This window comes from Equus caballus, chromosome 3, assembly GCF_041296265.1.
Source record: "Equus caballus isolate H_3958 breed thoroughbred chromosome 3, TB-T2T, whole genome shotgun sequence".
NCBI lineage: Eukaryota > Metazoa > Chordata > Mammalia > Perissodactyla > Equidae > Equus > Equus caballus.
In genome coordinates, this window is record NC_091686.1 from 104,564,852 (window position 1) to 104,586,264 (window position 21,413).

Genomic DNA, 21,413 nt, shown 5'->3' on the forward strand with positions numbered 1-21,413 from the left:
CACAGTTGCTCCGTGTCCTTTAGTCCTGATGGTCTGCATTATCGTATCTGTTACCGTGTTCATTGTTCCTGTCTCACGCAGCCAGTTGGGGCTTTATTCTCCGTATGTCTGGGATGGGGACAGGTTCCTACACAGAGAAGAGAGGTACTGGGGAAGCGTGTGTGTTTGTGTCGTGTGTGACTATGTGTGCACACGTGTGTGTAAAAGCAGCAACACTCCGGGAAGGGTTAACTCGCAGTCAGGCGGCCTGTGCTCGGGGCCCTGAGGCTGGCCCAGGAGCGGGAGGGGTGGGCCTGGAAGGTGGAGCGGACTTGGCTTGCATTCACTGCCTTTTCCAAGACAGGAGTGCAAAGGCTTGCCCAGCTGGCCTGAGTGGGGGGAACTCCAGTCGCCTTTAGGAATGGCTGAAAAAGCCCACACGTGGGAATGGCTCCCGCCCTGCCCCCCCACGACAGGTTGCATTTGGGAGCTTCTCTGGTCGTTAGAGGACTGAGCCAAGAGTGAGCCACTCACCAGCTCTCCAGCACTGGGTGAGAGCAGCAGGCAAGGATGGACGTAGATGACAGCCTTCTTGTGAATGGAAGCAACATCCCTCCTCCTTGCGAACTAGGGGTGGAAAATGAGACGCTCTCCTGCTTGAATGAGCCCCGTCCTTCCAGAGGTAGGTGTCAGAGACTGCTCTTTCAGTTCAGCCTACTATTAAGTTGAGGGAGAAGTCAGCAAAGGCAAGGCTGATAGAGAAAATAGAACAAAGTTCTCACGAGACCGGGCTGGAAAAAGTCATATGTTCAGAAGTTTGGATAAGAGAACAAAAAGCACAACTGAGTCAAATGTTCTTCTTGTTCTCCTGGGAGAGTGGGGATTAATGCATAGGACTTGGGGGGACAAAAGCAGGGATGAGGACCTGAGGTGTAACAAGAAGGGAGTACAAGTGTCGAAGCTTGAACTTACAAGCATCGCAGAAAACGTACTGTCACAGTCTAGCTGTTGCCTTTTCTCGGGGGAAATCCGGCGTGAAGAAGTGATTAAAGTGCAATGATGTTTGGCAGCTAAGAAAGCAAGCAATCACTATTGACTGGAGAAGCTTTGTTCCTAAGAAAAAGTGGCTCCCTGAGAGGTCCTTTAACAAACCAATCTTTTAGGAGCCGCGGAATCACTCCGTGCTCTCCTCGGTTTGTTTCTGCAAAATATTGTAAGTACGGGAGTAGTTGGGCTCCATGATGTGCACCCCTGAAAAAACGATCGGCAGGAAATAACTGCTCGCTTCATGTGCTGAGGTTTTAGCATTCTGCTCTCATACCCTCCGTGCCTCCGTCTCGTCCCTGTTCCTCTTTGCAGAGTGGCAGCCGGCGGTACAGATCCTCCTGTATTCCTTGATCTTCCTGCTCAGCGTGCTGGGAAACACACTGGTCATTACGGTGCTGATTCGGAACAAGAGAATGAGAACTGTCACCAACATCTTCCTGCTCTCCCTGGCTGTCAGCGACCTCATGCTCTGTCTCTTCTGCATGCCGTTCAATCTCATCCCCAACCTGCTCAAGGATTTCATCTTCGGGAGTGCTGTTTGCAAGACCACCACCTACTTCATGGGTGAGTTGCCGCTGGTAACTATTTCTGGAGCTTGCCCCAGACCCCACTCAGCCCCAGACCTTCCCAAACCCCTGACAGCCTCAGCGGAGGACCCCTGCTGAGTGTAAAAAACCAAAACGTCTGGCTGTGTAGCGCTCTGTGCAAGGACACAAGTGCTGGCTTTCCGGTACGTCAGTCCTCAGAACTTCCCAGAAGTCCGACCCCAGTCATACATTGCTCAGGTCAGTTTCTCAGTGTGGAATAAGTTGATGAGAAACCACAGAAGCAGTTGGTTTTGCTTGCTTCTGTTAGAAAGAAAGAGGGGTAAAGCTGCTCTGTCCCCCCCTGGAAGCTGTTGATTGTATTCTGAGCTCTACCCACTCAAGTCATGGTTTTGGGGGATCACGAGGGTGGTGAAGAGGGGCCTTTCCGTTGTTGCTCTTGCTTTTCAAGGGAAAAGTGTGTTTCAGAGAAAATCAGTTTCACTACAGCTCTAGATTCCCTTCTCAGGATTCACTTCCCAGCCTGTTCCCCCAGGAGCTGGGACCGAGTCAGGCAGAGAGCGAGCGAGGCCTCTGCTGCTGGATGAGGAGCCGAATTTGCTCCTGGAGCCCGTGACTCGCTGAGCTGACCCTGATTGACTGAGATATGTAGTTCTCTGCCTTTCCCGATCAAAGTGATAATGACAGTGATAAAAATCACAAGAGCTAATATTTTGGAGTACTTTTTATGTACCAGATGTTGTATAAGTGCTCTTACTTCCATGATCTTATTTATCTCCCAACCACCCTATGAAGTATATACAGTTATTCTTCCCTATCTCACCCAGGAGAGAACAGAGGCACAGAGAGGTTAATAATGTGCCCAAGGACACACAGGTGGTAAGCCACAGAGCTGAGATCTGAACCCAGGTCGGTAGTCACCTCAGTGGTGAGTGAGTACACTGCCTCAGTTTGCCAACTGCTTCGGCTCTCCTGAGCTGAACAGACATGTCGTTTGGTCCCCTCTGTCTGCCAAATTGCCTTGTCCCTCGCCGGTTCTGAGAGCTAGCTGCGGGGAGAAGGAGAGGAGGGAAATGAAGGGGAGCTGTTTTTTGTTCTGACTTAAGCCTTGCAAAATATGCAGAGCTGAGCTGGGCTAGGGCAGTCCTCAGTGTCCGGAAAGCTTTAAAAGCCTTTATTTCTCCCGACGGAGGAAGCGGGATCCAGCTCTGACAAAGTGATGAGGTATGACTGGTCTGCATGCCACCCACAAATAACCCAGAAGGTGTCAGCCCGTGTCCCAGTCCTCTGAAAATAAAGATGGACTCACAGATGAAAAGGATCATTGTTAAACAACGAAGCAATATTAATAACACTTAGTATTTAATAACATCATAATAATAGCATTTCATAGTGCTTTAGGCTTTCGAGACCCATCCGCGTGTATCTTACAATAATGTGATTTCAGAATCTTAACCAGGGTCTGCAAAAGGAGACGTAAAACGACTGCTTGTGCGGTTGCACAACATTGTGCATGTGCTAAACATCACAGAATTGTTTGCTTTAAAATGGTTAACTTTATGTTATGTGAATTTCACTTCAATAGAAAAATAGTTTTAAAAATGGCTAAAATGAAAAGCAAGAGAATTCTGAAAAGTGTTTGCAAGACCACAATGGCTTCAGTGGATTTCTTTCTCTTTTTTTGAGGAAGACTAGCCCTGGGCTAACATCCTTGCTCATCTTCCCCTACTTTGTATGTGGGATGCCTGCCACAGCATGGCTTGCTAAGCGGTGCGTAGGTCCGCACCCGGGATCTGAACCGGCAAACCCCGGGCCACCAAAGCAGAATGTGTCTACTTAACCACTGCGCCATCGGGCAGCCGCTCGGTGGATTTCTGATTCCAGTGATTTCAATTCTTCCCTCATTTTGTGTTCTCCTTGATGCTATTCTTAAGTTAACATTCATTAAATTCCTAACATACACTCAAAAAAGGAAAAAAAAGCAGTGTTTGCCTGATGGTGGGTTGATAATTACAGACCCGTTACATAGACTTGACTCTGAGGAGTTTGGGGCTAGACTCTCTAATCTAAATGTCATCAACTCCTTAAAGTCCAGTAAAACGCAGCAAACCCTGTCTCAGAACATGAGTTTTTACTTAGTGGTTTTGGGATTATAGATTTCTTTAAGTCTGTAAGGAATACTATGGATATTCTCCCTAGAAAAAGAAGGATTTTATACATCAGTTCAGAGAATTAATTTATATCCATGAAAGACCTCAGGCTAAGAACTTCTACTCCCAAACTTAGATTAATTCTAAGGTTTAAGAAATCATGGCAAGAGAGAATCAGAAGAATTGACAGAATTCATGGACGAAGAATTAAAGGGAATGTTAAGGGAAAAAGACATTATAACAAGTATACACACACAAAATACAAGAATTAAGGAGAATTAAGCTTGTCTGGCTATGCCTAAGTCCATCGTTTTAAGTGAGGTGTTTTGATGTCTTTCTCACTGATAATGCCTGCTCATTCTACAAAATACAGAAAAGCGAAGAGAATGAGAAGGAAGAGCCTGGTCCTCCGACCCAGAGAAACCGTTAGTCACAGTGTGGACATTTCCCCCTTCATCGTTTGACTGTGTGTTTTTTCAATAAACTGTATTTCGAAAGTTAGAATGTTTCACTCTTAAGAAAACAGTCTGTACTAGAAATTTTCAGGAAGTTTGAATGCCCTCAGCTCAGACCCCAGTGACCTTCCGGGGCCACAGCCCTTGCGACTTAGGTTATAAGGTCAGCCTAACTATGCACACCATGTTCAAAATTAGAGCTTTTCTAGGGGTTACTCAAACTCGTCTGCTGTGGAGTAGGAACATATTTCATCCCCTTGGTCATTAATTAACAAGCACCTGCAACCTAAGAAGGAATTAGGTTGTAATCAAAGTTCAACAAGCTTATCAAAAAATTGGCAATAACATGTATTTGCAAATACATTCCTTTAACTGCCTGAAATCCTTTTGGGAAGAAAGCTGGAGCTAACCCCTTTTTAAAAAATATACATACACAATATTTCTTTGCCCTCTTGAGTGTTTTCCTTTGATATGAAGCCCATGCAGGTCAGATGTGCTTAAGCTCATGTGCAAATAAACGCTGGATCTCAGAGCCGACATAACCGCCTTCTTTGTTCCTTTCCCAGGCACCTCTGTGAGTGTATCCACCTTTAATCTGGTCGCCATATCTCTGGAGAGATACAGTGCGATCTGCAAACCCTTGCAGTCCCGGGTCTGGCAGACAAAATCCCACGCTCTGAAGGTGATTGCCGCAACCTGGTGCCTCTCCTTCACCATCATGACTCCGTACCCCATTTACAGCAACTTGGTGCCTTTTACCAAAAGTAACAACCAGACCGCGAATATGTGCCGCTTCCTACTGCCAAATGATGTTCTGCGGCAGTCCTGGTAAGGGGTGCTGTTCATTTGTTTAACACAACTTGATATAACTTTGCAGTTTTGATAAAAACTGGAACGTATGGTCCAGAGTGGCTGAGAGACCAGTTTTCTGGAGACTTTGACAAGGATCACTTTGACAAGGATCACCTCTTTCTAGGACCACAGTGACAGGAAACACTTAGAGAGCTCTGCGTTAAATGTCATCCGTATGTTAATCCAGCTCATCCTCTCAAAACCCTATAGGGCAGGGACTGTTATTGTCCCCATCTTCCAGATGAGGAAACTGAGACATGCCGAGGTTAAGTGAGTTGCTCAGGGTCACAAACCTAGAAGAGACAGGGCCTCTGATGCTTCTGGATGGTCTAGTGGGGGCCTCGGCCAGATGATTTGGAGGGCTACGATTTCCTAAGAATTGAAGACAGCAGAGGCTGAGTCCCAAATCCCTGTGGTTTTTCTTAGAGCTGCAGCTATGATATTTGCACAGAGCACTTGGCGAGAAATAACAAGGCAAGATTCTAACAGCTGTTTCTTTGCTTCCTCGCTGGGGGACGTTGGACAAGTTCATGTAACCCTTCTGGGGTTCAGGTTCTTTGTCTGTACAAGGATTTTAATAGTATGGATATCTTTCACCTGCCTCATTGGGTAGCTGTCAGATTCAAATGAGAGTACATGTAAGAAAATGTCATTAAGCATCTAAAAAAGGCTACACAAATGCAGGGTATTATGTTTACTAATTCCAAGCATGTTTGAAAAGCAGGAAGCTAGACATTCAAGAAGACTCCGAACTGAGATAATCACTGCTTTCTTTGCCTTCCTTTTTTATTTCAACCAAGCAACACAGACAAAAAAAGAATTATGCTGCAAATGAGAGGGACATATCCAAGACTTGAAATCTTATCAAAACACATCCAACTGAAATGAACAATGGCCCAGCCACCATGAACCTCTGACAATTTTATGGTCTAATTGTGTAACCTTACACGTGCCAGACTGCAAGAGTGACTTCAGGGGCCAGGCTCATAAAGGAGAAGGCTGCGCGACTTCAGGAACTTGGCATGTTTAGAGAGAGCATAGCTCTGCCCTGCCAGGCACTAAAACGAGCGTGCCACTGTGCCAGTGGGTCAGAAACAGCCCGAATGCCATAGTTTGCAAAACCAAGGAGGTTTCTCCATCATTCCTACCTACGCATTTGATGATTCTGTTGTTATAAAGCCAACAAACGGTGTAGTGTGATGCTTAAGATCATAGGTTCTAGAATCATATTGCTTGGGTTCAAATCCCACCATTGTCCCTAGCTGTGTGACTCTGAACAAATTATTTAATCTCTTTCATTCTCAGTTTCCTCTTCTGTAAAATAGGTATTGTGATACTAGTACCTTCCTCAAAGGTTATTATGGGAGTTAAATGTAGTCAGATATATAAATATATATATATATATATATATATATGTGAAATTCTTAGCCTATTGTGTAGCATATTTAATAAATCTTCAATGAATGTAAGGTCTTGTATTTATTATTCTTATCATTATTTTGGTGACAGCTTTATTGAGATATAATTCACATACTCTTACTGTTTCGGTTTTTTTAAGTTCTCATTAGTTTTACATGTAGACTTGTTTTAGACACTGAATTACATCGAACTTTTCCAATTTAACTAGTCCCTCATAAGAGACCTTATCTGGAAAAAAGAAAAGAAGTAAACAACTTCTAATGATGAATCTCCAGACGTAGACTTCCCAAAGATGTTAAATACCAGTAATTAACGTGTTTGCTCTGATCAGTTAAAATGGAGATGAACCCTATTTATTCCACCTCATGTGAGTCTGAAATACCGGAGTTGCTGGTTATGGATTTGTTTTCATCTTATTAGGCACACGTTCCTGTTACTCATCCTCTTTCTTATTCCTGGAATCGTGATGATGGTGGCCTATGGGTTGATCTCTGTGGAACTTTACCAAGGAATAAGATTTGACGCCAGCCAGAAGAAGTCTGCTCGAGGTGAGTATCTTTTGGCTGTATGTTTATGCCAGGATGTCACAACAGCTTGTTTCCTAAAACTTACATAGATACACCCAGAGCGTACACTGGAAATTCTCAAAAGTATTCTTAGGAGACTCTGTGTCATAAGGCACCATCATGAGACTTAGTGTCTCTATTGCCTCATCTGTAAAATGGAGAAATCATTCCTCTCTAAGGGGTGCTGAGTGGAATAAAATGAGATAATACACACATAACCCAATTACAAGCTGAGGGCCCATGTGCCCCAGACTTTCTGTAATGTTGCATTCAAACAGACCTCCTCCAGCAACCAAAGCTAATTGTAATCCCAGTGCGCATCCTTCCTCCTCCCTTTCATTGTCACATTGCAGTCACTACAAAGACTCCCTCTTTGTCCATTCATGACAATCCACTAGCTGCTAAAATTGGCCCCAACACCCTCGTGGACATAACTCTTTTCCCACCTCACTCCACCCCTTCATTCAGTTTTTATCCTTATAATCTACATACATAAAATATTCTTTTATTATAATACATTATGTATATCATATATTATACGTTATTTTATTGGTTTTAAGTAGCTTTTTATTTGAAGGAAAGGACTTCTTCATATCAGTGCAGGGCCAAGGTTCCCCGCCCAGTTCTCCAGTTCAAGTTTGGTTTGGCCCACTCGATGGAGGGGTGCAGGGGTTCCATGCCTTCTGCCTGGCATGACCCATCCCCACCAATAAGTGATGTCACTTGCCCACCCAGAAAGGAAACTGAGCACCAGCAGCAGCAGATACGAGGACAGTGACGGGTGCTACCTGCAGAAGTCCAAGCACCCAAGGAAGCTGGAGCTTCAGCAGCTGTCCACCGCCAGCAGCAGCAGCAGGGTCAACCGCATCAGGAGCAGCAGCTCAGCAGCCAACCTGATGGCCAAGAAGCGGGTGATCCGCATGCTCATGGTCATCGTGGTCCTCTTCTTCCTGTGCTGGATGCCCATCTTCAGCGCCAATGCCTGGCGGGCCTATGACCCCGCCTCTGCCGAGCGCCGCCTCTCAGGGACCCCCATTTCCTTCATCCTCCTGCTCTCTTACACCTCCTCCTGCGTCAACCCCATCATCTACTGCTTCATGAACAAACGGTTCCGCCTCGGCTTCATGGCCACCTTCCCCTGCTGCCCCAACCCTGGCCCTCCAGGGGTGAGAGGAGAGGTGGGCGAGGAGGAGGAAGGCAGGACCACAAGGGCCTCTCTGTCCAGGTACTCATACAGCCATATGAGTACCTCTGCCCCACCCCTGTGAGCTGTCCCCTGCCCTCCAGTGCAGAAGGAAGGAAGGGGACTGTGGGAGGAGGAAAAGAAGAAGAAAGCAGGAGTAGGAGGAGGCAGGAAGTGAAGGAGAAGGAAGTCTCCATTTCCAGTGAGAACTACTCACTGTCTGCCTTTCATCCTTCATGTTCCTGTGAAACACTATGAGGGTGGGGCCATGACTTGGTTTCCAGGCAGTTAAAGGCAGGAAATTTTCAAGAACATTCACCATGCTGTAAATGTAATCGCCAAGCACATGTTCAAATGGGTATGTGGAACTTACTGAGCTTTAGAAGCTTCTAGAACATCCAAGGTGAGCTCTCACTCCCCATAATGACACACGTCTATGCTCTGCTTCTTCTGCTGATGCAGAATTGTGGACACTGCTTTGTCCCTGGGGACTCTATCACTCTGCCGTGTACATTCTGGAGCCACCCCCCTCATCATGACCACAAGAGGGAAAACAAAGCAAACCCTCTTCTGGCCATTTTCTGTAGTAAGAGAACAGCTTGACTTTTTCTTCTTGAGGTCAGTCAAGGACATTCAGAGACATCGTTTATGTCGTCATCAGAATAGCGTAAGGAAGGTTGTCTCAAAGATGGAATTTGGCACTTACATTTTTAAGCATAACAAAGATTACAAGGCAAATAGCTGGATGCAATGCTGTCTTACTACAAGGAACGTTAAGTGCCAGAATGTGCATAGACATATGTTTTCCTACTTTAATATGTATTGCTTAACTCCACCTTTATGGGGTGATATGAAATCCCTTGGCTTCTTTGCCTCAACTTAATTTCTCATACTCATCTGGCACTTTCTGTTTTCCAGAAAGATCTCTAGGTACAAAGGAGAGTTGTAACCTGTGTGCACCTAGCCAAGGGTGGGAATGTGTGTAGTCAGGCCCAGAATGAAAACTGGCAGATGCAGACTCAATTAACAAATAACTTTTGGATGTCAAAGCTGTCTATGCATTAAATATAATCTATGGATTTGTTAATAATTGTATTGATTTTATTCATATATGTAAACCGAACATATAAGTATGTTCATTACATATAAGTATGGTCTTTGGTGTGTTTTAAAAAAGAAAAAGAGGATAGTGAATTGATGTTGGAATTCAGCAGATCTTACCATGTTACATTCCTTCACAGCACCTGGAGTTTCATATGAACTTATTTTCTTTGCAAAATCAGTCTTGAAATCTCTCTCTTCTAATTTAGAAATCACAATTTAAAATAGGACATGAGTTGTACATTTAGATACCAGGAAGTACATTTCTTTCTTTTTTTGTCTTATTTTCTTTTTTTTTTTTTTATTGAGGAAGAGTGGCCCTGAGCTAACATCTGTTGCCAAACTTCCTTTTTTTTTTTTTCCCTCCTCAAAGCCCCAGTACATAGTTGTATATCATTGTTGTAGGTCATTCTAGTTCTTCTGTGTGGGACACCACCACAGCATGGCCTGATGAGCAGTGTGTAGGTCTGCACCCAGGATCCAAACTGGTGAATCCCAGGCTGCCGAAGTGGAGTGCACAAACTTAACACACTCAGCCATGAGGCAGGCCCCAGAAGCAGTTTCATGCAAGCATAGGAAGTAAAAACAAACAAAGTTCATAGCTTGTTTGCCTCCAAGTATCTGACAGGTGAGCTTTTCTTTTTCTTGTTTTTGTGGGGCTGTGACCACCCGTTGACCCAGGCCTGACACTCTTGGTGGTGTACCAGGGCCAGTGATTTCAATTATCGAAACAAATCAATGTGGAAGGGGGACAGGGAGGGCAGTGGCAAGAAGTGATCAAGAATAGGGGAGGGACGTCATGTAATTTAACAAGATGTGAATGTCCCCGTTTGATTTTTAGGGGGAAAATGGTCATGTAGAAACAGACAAGAAATTATTGAGGACGTGGCCATTTACGACGGGGGACTTTTCCATCTAGATGTTAGTTTTTCTATTGCTCAGACTGCAATGTAGTGTTAATATTTATAACCAGTCATCTCGGCCAAAGATTTCAAGGTAAAAATTCAACTAAAACACACACTGCCAAAATGGTAATGAGAAAGGTGTCAGAAATAAAAGCTTCTCCAATATTTGAAAAAATGCTACAAAATCTACAATTTTCTTGCCAGAAGAAGACTTTGCCTCTGACAGAGGTAGCATAAAAATGAAAATAAATTAGGCCCCCCATTATTGGAACCTCTGGAAGTTTCAAAGGTGCATTAATCTAAAAATAAGGTTGGCAGCTTTAGCAAATAAAATACAGGATGTCCCATTAAATTCTAATTTCAGCTAAACAACAAATAATGTTTTTAGTATGAGTATATCCCATGCACTAAAATATGTCCTGTATTTTATCCAGCAGCCCCATACTTTAAAATAGTTCAAAAAGCATATAAAAATATAAACAAGATTTCCCAGATATAGAGCAGTAAAATGCCGCTGTTCACTAAATTTATTGGACGCTCTTTCACATAATGGAAGCTTTGTTAAAAAAGAAGAAAAACACTATTAATTTTCAGAATCTATGCCTGAACTTTGGGATTGGTACTATCAACAGGCTGAGTTTACTTAAAAAAAATTTTTTTTAACATAAACCTGTTCTAGTACTGTGTTGAGTCAACTGTGTTTATTTCATGTTAAAGAGGGTTATTCATCTGAATTCAAAATCAAGCGGCCAGTTGAGTTAAAAAAGCAGATTTACCAAGTTTCTGGTATTTTTGAGTGCCTTCTGGTAGCTTCTACTCACCACAGAGTACAGGAATGTGTCTTCGATCTGTATTTAAATCACGTGTCCCCACGGCTTCTCGGGCCCTAGTGACTGTGGTGATCGCCCATAATAAACTTGCAGCAGTGAATGAGCAGTGCATGTACCCATGTGGTTGGTTACACGTGTTCACATCCGCTTAACAGCTATCCCCTCCATTCAGTTAAAATGTAATCTTCACGAGGCAAGTGACAATAGCTGTTGAACCTCCACTGTAGTTTTGCCCCATAGTCTGCACGCTGTGAGTGCTCAATAAATGTTGTGACTGACTTCTCCTCTGCCTCCTGTGCTTTCGGGGACTCTCTTTCCATCCACAGCAGTGATTCTCAACAAGGGGGGCAATCTTGGGAGTCGGGGAAGGTATCAGAATTTCTAGAGGGCTTTTTCCAACTCTATATGTATCCCCACCCAAAATTCAGCCGTGTGAGCATTTGCTGGTGTCTCTCCCTCCCCTTTTTGTCTCCTCCTGTGTGTGTGTGTGTGTGTGTGTGTGTGCGCGTGATTGGAGATGTTACTAATGGGAGGGTGTTGTGCCTGTGAACAGTGTGAAGATACCGATAAACAAGCCTTGAAGCAGACAAATACTGTATGATTCCACTCATATGAAGTCTCTAAAGTAGTCAAACTCATCAAAACAGAAAGTGGAAAGGTGGTTACCAAGGGCTAGAGAAGGGAGGACGGAGAATTAGCATTATACAGAGTTTCAGTGTTACAAGATGAAAAAGTTCTAGAGATCTGTTGCACAACAATGTGAATATACTTGACACTACTGAATTGTATAATTAAAAATGGTAAAAATGGTAAATTTCACATTACATGGTTTTTTAAATTTATTTTTTAAATTTTTTTTTGTGTGTGAGGAAGTTTAGCCCTGAGTTAACATCTGCCACCAATCCTCCTCTTTTTGCTGAGGAAGACTAGCCCTGAGTTAACATCCCTGCCCATCTTCCTCTACTTTATACGTGGGACACCTTTTACAGCATGGCTTGCCAAGCGGTGCGAAGGTCTGCACCCGGGATCTGAACCGGTGGACCCCGGGCCACCAAAGTGGAACATGCGCACTTAAGTGTTGAGCCACTGGGCTGGCCCCAATGTTATGTGTTTTTTAACAATAAAAACGGGGGGCAAGGTTGGGAACCACTGGTCTGTGGTATCCCTTCACAGGCTCCTCCCTACCCTTTAAGGAGAACAGTCAAAAACCATCACCACATCTTAATCCATGCTAAATGCTCTACTCACTCCCTAGGGCTGATAAACCTTACTGAAGCCCACAGGGCCCCTCAGCTCTTCCCTCCCACCCATTGCTCTCCAGCAGGACCCCTGGAGTGTCTCAGCTCCAGTGGAGCTGCTCCCTCCTTTGGCTTCCTTGCGTTGGATATCTCTGGCCCCTCTGGCTTCCTAGCCACCCCCAAGTGGAACATAGATTGCAGGTTCCTAACCCTGCTCCCACAGCCAGCCCCACAACTCCACACCCCTCCCCAGTTCTTAGAAGCCCAGCCTGGGTGGAATTTCAGGTCCTCCTTCTTGCCCAAGAGGAGAGATCAGGCAAATAAAAAGTATCCAGCACCCACCCTTGTTCATCGCACACAGCACGTGCTCAGTGGGCGTCTGGGGGATGAATCAATGAGTGAAAGAACGGATACATTTGAATGGAGCTGTTCTTCCATGCCAGTCCTTTCCTGGCTTTGTGGAGGGCATGCCATCCTAACAGAGTGTGCAGGAGTGCTTGACAAAGGGGGAAGCTGCCTGGGCAGCCACACTCTGGGTCCAGTCCGCCACACTGTACACGAAGTCCAGCAAAGCCCGCTTTCGACGGCGCTGACCATAAACACCTGCAGTGTGGGTAAAGAGGATATACTCTGGGCCTCAGCTCTAGAAATCTGTGTCCCAATCTTAGCCCTGTTAGTTTTTGGCACATTGTGTTTTAATAACAAACAACCCCAAAATCTAGCACAGATTATCACGCATGAAACTCTTCCAAACATGTTTGATGAATGAATCCCTCACCCATAAAATAAAATGTTTGGACTAGACTGGTAGCTTTAAATTTTTAACACAGAGAAACCTCTTTCTGCCACTCCATACCCCCACCTCACCCTGCCCCCATCCCCCACCCCAACCCTCTGCCAAAGCAATTCAGTACGGAAGTCCAAATGGGAAAGAGATAATAGCATAGCTGTTCTAGTTGAAGGAATGGGGGCTTTGAGACACTTCCTTGAAATCCTAGTGGAACCCCTTGGATTCCACGGAACACGATTTGAAAACCGCTAATTTAGCTTCATTCCAGGACTACTAATCTGTGATTCTAGAACCTATAATATCAGCCTGTCTTCCATGAGGACTAGCCAGTAACTTCAAATAAGCTTGGCCTCATGAGTTCAGCGCCTTCACTTCCAGCCTTGCTGTGCCCTTGTCTTTGTCAAGTGAGCAGACCACTTTCCATTAAGCTCTCAACTACAAGCGCCTTCATGTATCACTCAGGCCCATCAGGCCCATCCTACCAGACTCTTCCTGTGTAGTTTCCTGCCAGGGATGCACTGGCCCAGTGACAGCCAGCTGGGGCCTGGGAGTGGTCTCTCCAGTGACCAGAACAACTCCCTACCCCATCCTAACAGTCAGTCTTTCCCAGACTGGCCCATCCAAGCAGTCACCACAGGATTCTTCAAGCCAGCTGGGATGACCAGAATTTTCCAGTCTTTCCAGTTGAAAAATAAAGGTCCCAACTGGGCTGTATGCCTGCATTAAAGGACTGTGATTTCATAGTTTCCAACTCCCCTCTGGGAGGATTAACTGCCTCTGACCGAAGGTCTATCCCAACCTCCCACCATTGGGACTCCTCAGCCCTGATGGAAGTTTTCAGAAGGCCCCTCCCACTGGGCATGTTATGACAGCAGCTCAGCCCATCAGCAACAACCCGAGTGCCTTTCCCAGGTTTTGTGCAGCCAGAACCTCAATCACTAGTTAATACAACTCACATTTCTTGCCCGGAGTGGAAGGAGCCGCGTGGTTTGGCGGAGGTCCCGCAGTGAGGAATACATGAACCCCTCCCTATGGACCACAGTCAGCTGTGAGGAGACCCCAGGATCGTAGGTCCAACATGCCTCCTGTGATGGGCTGAATTGCGTCCCCCTGAAATTCTTATGTTGAAATCCTAACCCCCAGTACCTCAGAATGTGACCGTATTTATAGATAGCACCTTTAAAGAGGTAATTAAGAAAAAAATGAGACTGTGAGGGCAGGCTTTAATCCTATCTGATTGGTGTCCTCATAGGAGGAACTTGGACACACAGAGAGACCCAGGGATACCGGTGTACAGAGGGCAACCATGTAAAGAGGCAGCAAGAGGTGGCATCTGCCAGCCGAGGAGAGGCCTCAGAGGGAGCCAACTCTGCTGATCTTGGACCTCCAGCCTCCAACTGTAGGAAAATACCTGTTGTTTAAGCCCCCAGTCTGTGGTATTTTGTTATGCAGTCCTAGCTGACTGATACACCTCCTCTTTCTGAAGGGCTCTGAGGGCCACTCTCATTCCTAAGGCCCAGAACCAGCCCAAGCCAGTCAGAGAAGACAGAGGCTCAGAAATGCCCCTGATCTGGCACCCGCCAGAACTCTGAGAGCTCAAGCTAAGTCCTCACAGCTGCTGCTAGGTCTCTTCTCCCTCAACTGCCCTGTCTTTCCCTCTCAGGCTCTTATTTCAGTCACATCCCTTAAGCACAGAAGCAGCAGCTGCAATACGAAAACAAGCATTCATGGGGAAAATAACCAAATGGGCAAGCGAGAATGCGAATGGCGTCTAAGGGGGTTTCAGCTCAGCTGGAAACTCCCCCAGGGTGGAAAGACTTACTGCAGCAGGTGTTCTCCTGGGTGCCTTCCAGGTGTGGGGTTACCAGATGAAATCCAAGATGCCACTCACATTTGAATTTCAGTAAGCAATGAACAATGTTTTAGTATAAGCATGTCCAGTGCAATGTTGTATATTTATTTGCTAATCCGGCAACCTCATCTGGGAGCTGTCAGTGAGGTGGGTGCCAGGGGTGGGGAAAGAAGGGCAGAAACTGACCGAGAGGTGAGAAATCACATACGATCGAGCGGTGCACACACAGAGGGGATGACAGGTACTGGCCTCTAATAGGCTGAACCAATTTGGGAAGAAGGAAAGGAGTGACTCCAGGTGACGCGTCTCTGGCTGGGGCAGGAGGGGCTGGAGACTGTCACCACCCCAGCCCTGCAGCCCCTCATTAGGAGTCAAGTCAAAGAAACCCAGTTATGTTAGTTTCCTATTGCTGCTTAACAAATTAGAGGCTTGAAACAGAAGCAGGCCACTGCTCCTGCCCACTGTAATCAGGAACCAGCCCACAGAGGAAGAAAAATGCTGCTGCTGTGTCTCGCAGCCCTTGCTGGTTCCATTCCTCTTGTTTCCCCACATGGATGCTTCCGAACTGAGCTGCCAGCAAATTGCAAGATCAAAGCCAAAGGCAAGAGACTCTGGGCACGTGCACTGCAGGGTAAGTGTGTTTAGGTCTGTTGTTGTTAGTTTTGGTCTGTCAATTTTTAAATTTTAGCTTGGCAATAACAAAACTATGAAAATAACCTTTTTTATTGAATTTCCTGTGGGAAAGATAATCTCATTAAGGTGAGTCTGAAACTCTAGCTCCTGGCCCCCTTACCTCTTGTTTTCACAAGGGGAATTTTGAGAAGTTTAGGTATACTGGACAACAGCTGGTTTGTTATTGGGGAGGGTGGTGTTGGCCCCCTAGTATCTGAAGCAAGAATATAAAGGTCCAGAGAAGGAAATGGAATCGGATCACTTTTGACCCAAAGAAGTAGAGTAAGTGGGATCTGGAGTTCCTGGAGTTTGAGGTGAGTGGTGGAAAGGGAGGAGAATTGAGGAGAGGGGAGTGTTTGGAGAAATAAATTATGGTGCATGAGAGGGTAACATGACCTAAAGACCCTGAGCCTCACTGAGATTCATTCTCCTAATTCTGTGAGGACCCAGTAAAACCAGACAGGACTAGCGCAATACAAGGTACATTGTGAGGTTGGTAAAGGTGGTCTTCAACACCCAGGCTACCAGTGGAAGAGTAAATCATTGTTCGGCAAATACCCTTCTCTTGACACCACCACCTCCTCCATGGGAGGCATACACTTCCATGCCCCCTGGACATTGGGATTGACCATGTGACTTGCTTTGGCCAACAGAATTTGAGCGGGTGGAGGGTGGAAGTGATTGTGAGCAAGTTTGAGCCTATGATTGAAGAGGCGTTGAATGTTTCTATTCACTCCTTAGTTTGTAGCTGGTACGAGAAGGATGAGAGACACATGGAGCAGATCAGGACCTTACCTGAAACTTGGAACCAAGCCAGCAGAGCCTAGCACAGGTTGGCTGAACCCACGTTGACTGACAGACATTTGAACAGGAAATAAATGCTTCATATATGCCACTGAGTTGTGGGCGATTTGTTACGCAGCATTACTGTAGCAATGGCTGGCTGATGTACCACCTTTTCCTTGTTTCTGACTACCTCTCTCTCTCTGTGACTCCCACCCTTTCTCCTCTGCCTTATCCCTATCAAAACCTTTCAACCCAAAAGGTCTGAGGTCAACCCCTGACCTCACAGACTAAACTTCAATCATAGACTTTCCCCTCCCAAATATAAGTGCTTTTCATATCACTGTCTCTTTGCAGAAAGAAAGACTTTGCTATTAGGATTTCAGGAATCAGCAGCAGGTCAGAAAGGCATTTACAGACTGGGGACACCTTTCTTGATCTGATTTCATATTCCTAGCAGCCTTGGGTGAGATAGACCCCAACATATAGCTGATTTTTCGAGAAGTCTCTAAAATACTCAAAGAAGAGCTCAGCAAAAGCCACGCATCTGTTTCATCCTGTCATTTGCTCTGAAAAAGTTGAAGCATGGGTTGGCAATTTTAGCTGGGTGTCTGAGGACTTCTCCTCTCCAACCCTCCCCTACAGTCTGGCCAGATCCCCTGTCCAAATGGCAGCATGTGTTTGGGAAGATGACTAATGTTAGCAGAAGGCCCCGGAGAGTCTCTCAGGGCCCTTTTGTTTATTAAATATAAAAACTCGTGTTTAAATATAATGTCAAGGGTGTGACACAGACCAACACGATCCGAGACAGACAGCCGGCTCTGACCTTCAACAGCTAGATGTTCTTCAAGTTGTCACATCTGGGCTTCAAGCTGCTAAAGATTTTCCAGGAAGGGGCCAGCCCAGTGGTGTAATGGTTAAGTTCACATGCTCTGCTTTGGCAGCCTGGGGTTCCCAGGTTCAGATCCCAGGTGTGGACCTACGAACTGCTCATCGAGCCATGCTGTGGTGGCATCCCACATAAAATAGAGGAAGATAGGCACAGACATCAGCTCAGCGACTATCTTCCTCAAGCAAAAAGAGGATGATTGGCAACAGATGTTAGCTCAGGGCCAACTTTCCTCACAAACAAATAAATAAATAAACAAACAAATAAAGATTTTCTGGGAAGGCTTAAACTACTCAAGGAAGAGTTCAACAGAGGCCAACAAGGCCCATCTACTTCTTTCTATCATCTGTTCTTAACACCAGATGCTGTGGCTTTCCTCTTGGGCTAATAGCACTTAGTTGGGTCAAAATCATGCTCCGCAGAAGGCAACCGTTCCTGACCTGGCCTGGCTAGAGGACACCACTCTGTTCTCCATAGAACCCAGACTTCATGTGCAACCGTTCATTCCTTTAATAAAGAGTCACTGAGAACGTGCTGTGTACCAGGCCCACCTGCAGGACCTGGAGACACATGGAGTACAGACAATGCCCAGGTCCCCTGGTTAGACTGTGGAGGTGGAGAGACAGACAGCACAAGTAAACATAGTGGGTGGGTACCAAGGACTATGAAGAAAATAAATCAGGTGATGAGCTACATGTGAATACGTAGAGGTGCATCACATTAGGTGGGTGCTCAGGGAGTCACACAAGCAGGAGCTTCCATGCCGCCTACCCCATGACAGACGCCACGCTAGGGACTTCATGAACGTGAGCCCATTTCATCCTCTCGGCAACCCTATGGGGTAGGTACTGTCACCACCCTTTACAGATCAGGAAACTCTCGCACAAAGAAGTGAAGTAACTTGCCCTATATCACACAGCTGATAGGTAGAGGAGCTGGAACGCACACCCAGGTATTTGCGCCATGGTCTGCACTCTTACCCGCTATGTGACACACTGCCTCACGGAGCAGGTGATCTTAGAGCAGAAGCCTGAGTTATAGGAAGGGGATGGCCATGTAAAGAGATGGGGAAGAGTGTCCCACACAAGGGGACAGGAAGATCCTCGCAGTCCTCTAGGCAGGAGATGAGGGAGGCGCGGACAAGCGAGGCAGCAATGGACGCAGTGAGAAGGGGCCGCTTTGGGATCTGTTTCCACTCTGCGGTCTTACTTCTCATTTAAATGTCACCTTTCCTGCTAAGGCTCCAGGAGGGCCAGTGCCCCATCTATTCTGCTCACCTTATGTCCTCATGCCTCATACAGTGCTTAATTCACAGATATATTTAATAATTCTTTCTGGACTAATGAATTAGTTAGCTAATTAATGAGCATTGGACCAATCTGATGTTGGTTTGAATCCCAAATCCTTCACCTGTTAACTGTTCAACCTTGGACAAGTTACTTGACCTTTCTGATCCTCACTTTCATTCTCTGTACAACAGGACTATAAGACAATCACAAGGTTGCGTGTTGAAAGAGTGTTTGTAAAGAGCCAGAGCAAGGCCGCTGTAGGGCAGGTCCTGCAGAAACGTCAGTGTCCAACTTTCTTTCCCTACTACACACACCGCCAGAGTGGTTCCAGGGACAGGAACGCGCTGCAGAAGCTAGAATTGGAAGGGACTCGAAGCCCTTGTTACCTGAAGTGTGGCTCAAGGACTAGCCCATCCGTATCCCGTGGGAGCTTGTTAGACATAAAGAAACTCAAGCCCCGCCCCAGAACCACTGTATCAGAATTTCTGGAGAAGAGGCCTGGTTATCCGTATATTTAATAAGCACCCCCCATCCCGGGTGATTCTTATCATCAAAGACAAAGTGGGGTCAGGTTGCACGTGCTCCAGTCCAGGCTCCCACCTCCCTTACACTGCTCCAAATGCATGGACCCCAACCACTGCTGTGGTACCGGCTGCCTGGGCCTCTGCATCTCACTGCTGACTTTCTTCCTGGCTGCCACGCCTCAGACTCCTGCCACTCCTAGCTGGGCCCTTGGTGAATTGACAGCCACTGGATTAGATGTCCACACTGGACCAATCAGCCGGGCTTGGAGGATTCAGTAGCATCATGCACAACAGGCGCCCGAGCCCGGCCGGCTGGCTGACCAGTGTCACAGCTCCCTGTGAGATGTGCCTTCTCCGCTCACCATCCTCCTGCTCACCTGCTGCTCCTGAGGAAACAGAGCAGGATTCTGACTGACCATGGAAGGTGGCCTCCTTTCTGAATCATCAACCACAAAAAGAAACCCCAACGGCAGAGGTACAAGAGAGGACAAACTCTTACCAGCCCATCAAACATTTTCTAGGCCCCTCTACGCTCAGGGCTCATTAATGAACTCTGAGCCCAGGATGTCATAAAAATTTGTTTTTTCGTTTCTAAGACACGATTGAACCTTCCGGAAACTAAATGTTCTTCTCTTAGTTGGTGCGGAACTCACTTTAGTGAGATGTGGAGGCTGCCTTTTCACTCTTGGGGACTGGACCCATTTGGGCTTGTTAAGTGAGCTGAAATGAGAACGCCGTGCACACCACCCTGGAACCCCTTGTTTTGCACCTCAATACACCTGCCTTTAAACATCGTTTAGAGACCACCTGTATTGGGATGATAACCCAACTGATCGCGCTAAAACGTAACTTCACAATGGCGGAGACCCTGGCTTCCGTGACCTTCCCAACCGGGGGCAAAGTGGGAGTTCGATTTGTATCTCTTAATAAACGCCATAAAGCACAGAGATGTGAACGGCGTTTAGGAAGATGCTCATTGCAACAACGGTTGGAGGTCACCTACGGCTCCTGTTTTCATCCAGGGCTGTTTGCCTCGAAGCCTTGCCTGTGAGAGGGCTGACTTGCCTGATCTGTTACATCCAACTGGAGAAAATCTTTCCCAGGCCAAGCTCAAACTTGCTGCCATCTACTGGCCAATCTTTAACATTATCTTTACTTGCATATATTTAAACTTTAAGCCTGTGTGAAATGTAAAACATTTGCAGAAAATTATGGAAACACGATCTATTATAAAGACTTGGCAGCAATATTCCATTTTCAAAAGAATGAACATAAACTACGTTTTGGATTAATAGTGTTTTAAAAGCTTAGATTATAAATTAGAGCTCAATGAATTTCCAATCAATAAATTATATATACCCTCATTTGATAGATGTGCTGCTTCCGCTGGGTTTTATGGCTACTCCTTCAAAGTCCATGAGTTTAGGGAAATGCAAATTAGGCCTGAAATTTAGAGAATGTCTCCTGAAGACACTCAGGCCCAGAACATACAGAGTCAGGAAAGTCTGGCAGGTGCAGCTGCCCACCCAGTAGAATATTCTAGGAAGTCCGTCTTCCCTGTTCCCCACCAAAAAACTGTGTGTGTGTGTGTATTTTCTATACTTAAAAAAAAAAATATCTGAACTGTCATGGAGGGGTCCTTGAAAGGAGAACAATAGGTCCCTTCACACTACCCCCCAATGCATATCAGAGGGAAGTCTGGCACAATAAGTAAAACTGCCCCAGAAAGAAAATGCGTACACACACATACATACACACACACACACATGCACACATATGCACACACACACCCTTAATTTCAAAGATTCTTCCGAGAATGGGGTAGCTCAGGAATGGCCATTAAGAAGCTGACGGTTCTGGAATGGGCCCTCATTTTAAACACCGATAGACCCAAAGTCCTGCTGCTGATTTTTCATACCGATCAGAGCTGCCACTGCCCCACAGAACCACAAAAAGCAGGGCCAGAGGCAGGGAGGAAGACTACACTGCAGTCCAGGAAATGTTCTCCCTCCTTGAAAACAGATTTAGTGCCTCTGAGAATTAATGTTTATCCTTGAGAACAGGTGTGCTTGTGTGTGTGTGTTTGAGTTAAGAGTTGCCTCTTGGACAGCTTCTCATGGGCAGGGATGGCACAGTCCCCCCCACCCAGTGACCTACCGGGCAGGGCCCGCAGAGCTCATTCATCCACAACTTCCTCCAATAAATCTCTACGTAGCCTTTACAGACGCTGTTCTAGGCTCCGGAGCTACAGTGATGAATGAGACAGGCGCCGTTTCCCTTCCCTTGGAGCTTGCCTTCTAGAGGGAGACAGAGGCAATCCACAAGTATGTAAACATGGGAGCGA

The 21,413-nt window shown here is 46.0% G+C and overlaps 1 protein-coding gene across 1 annotated transcript; it reads left to right on the forward strand.

Moving 5' to 3' along the window:
• The first annotated feature begins 327 nt into the window (after window positions 1-327).
• On the forward strand, window positions 328-11,316 carry CCKAR (cholecystokinin A receptor). The gene is made up of 5 exons (XM_014738873.3): window positions 328-661; window positions 1,339-1,590; window positions 4,743-5,004; window positions 6,868-6,995; window positions 7,749-11,316. The coding sequence occupies exons 1-5, from the start codon at window positions 550-552 to the stop codon at window positions 8,279-8,281; spliced, it is 1,287 nt and encodes a 428-aa protein (XP_014594359.1). The 5' UTR covers window positions 328-549; the 3' UTR covers window positions 8,282-11,316.
• The last annotated feature ends 10,097 nt before the right edge of the window (window positions 11,317-21,413 follow it).

Coding starts and splice junctions, on each gene's coding strand:
- CCKAR (XM_014738873.3), top strand. CDS start 550: ATGGACGTAGATGACAGCCTTCTTGTGAATGGAAGCAACATCCCTCCT. Junction 662..1,338: donor TGAGCCCCGTCCTTCCAGAG/GTAGGTGTCAGA, acceptor TCCTCTTTGCAG/AGTGGCAGCCGGCGGTACAG. Junction 5,005..6,867: donor GATGTTCTGCGGCAGTCCTG/GTAAGGGGTGCT, acceptor TCATCTTATTAG/GCACACGTTCCTGTTACTCA.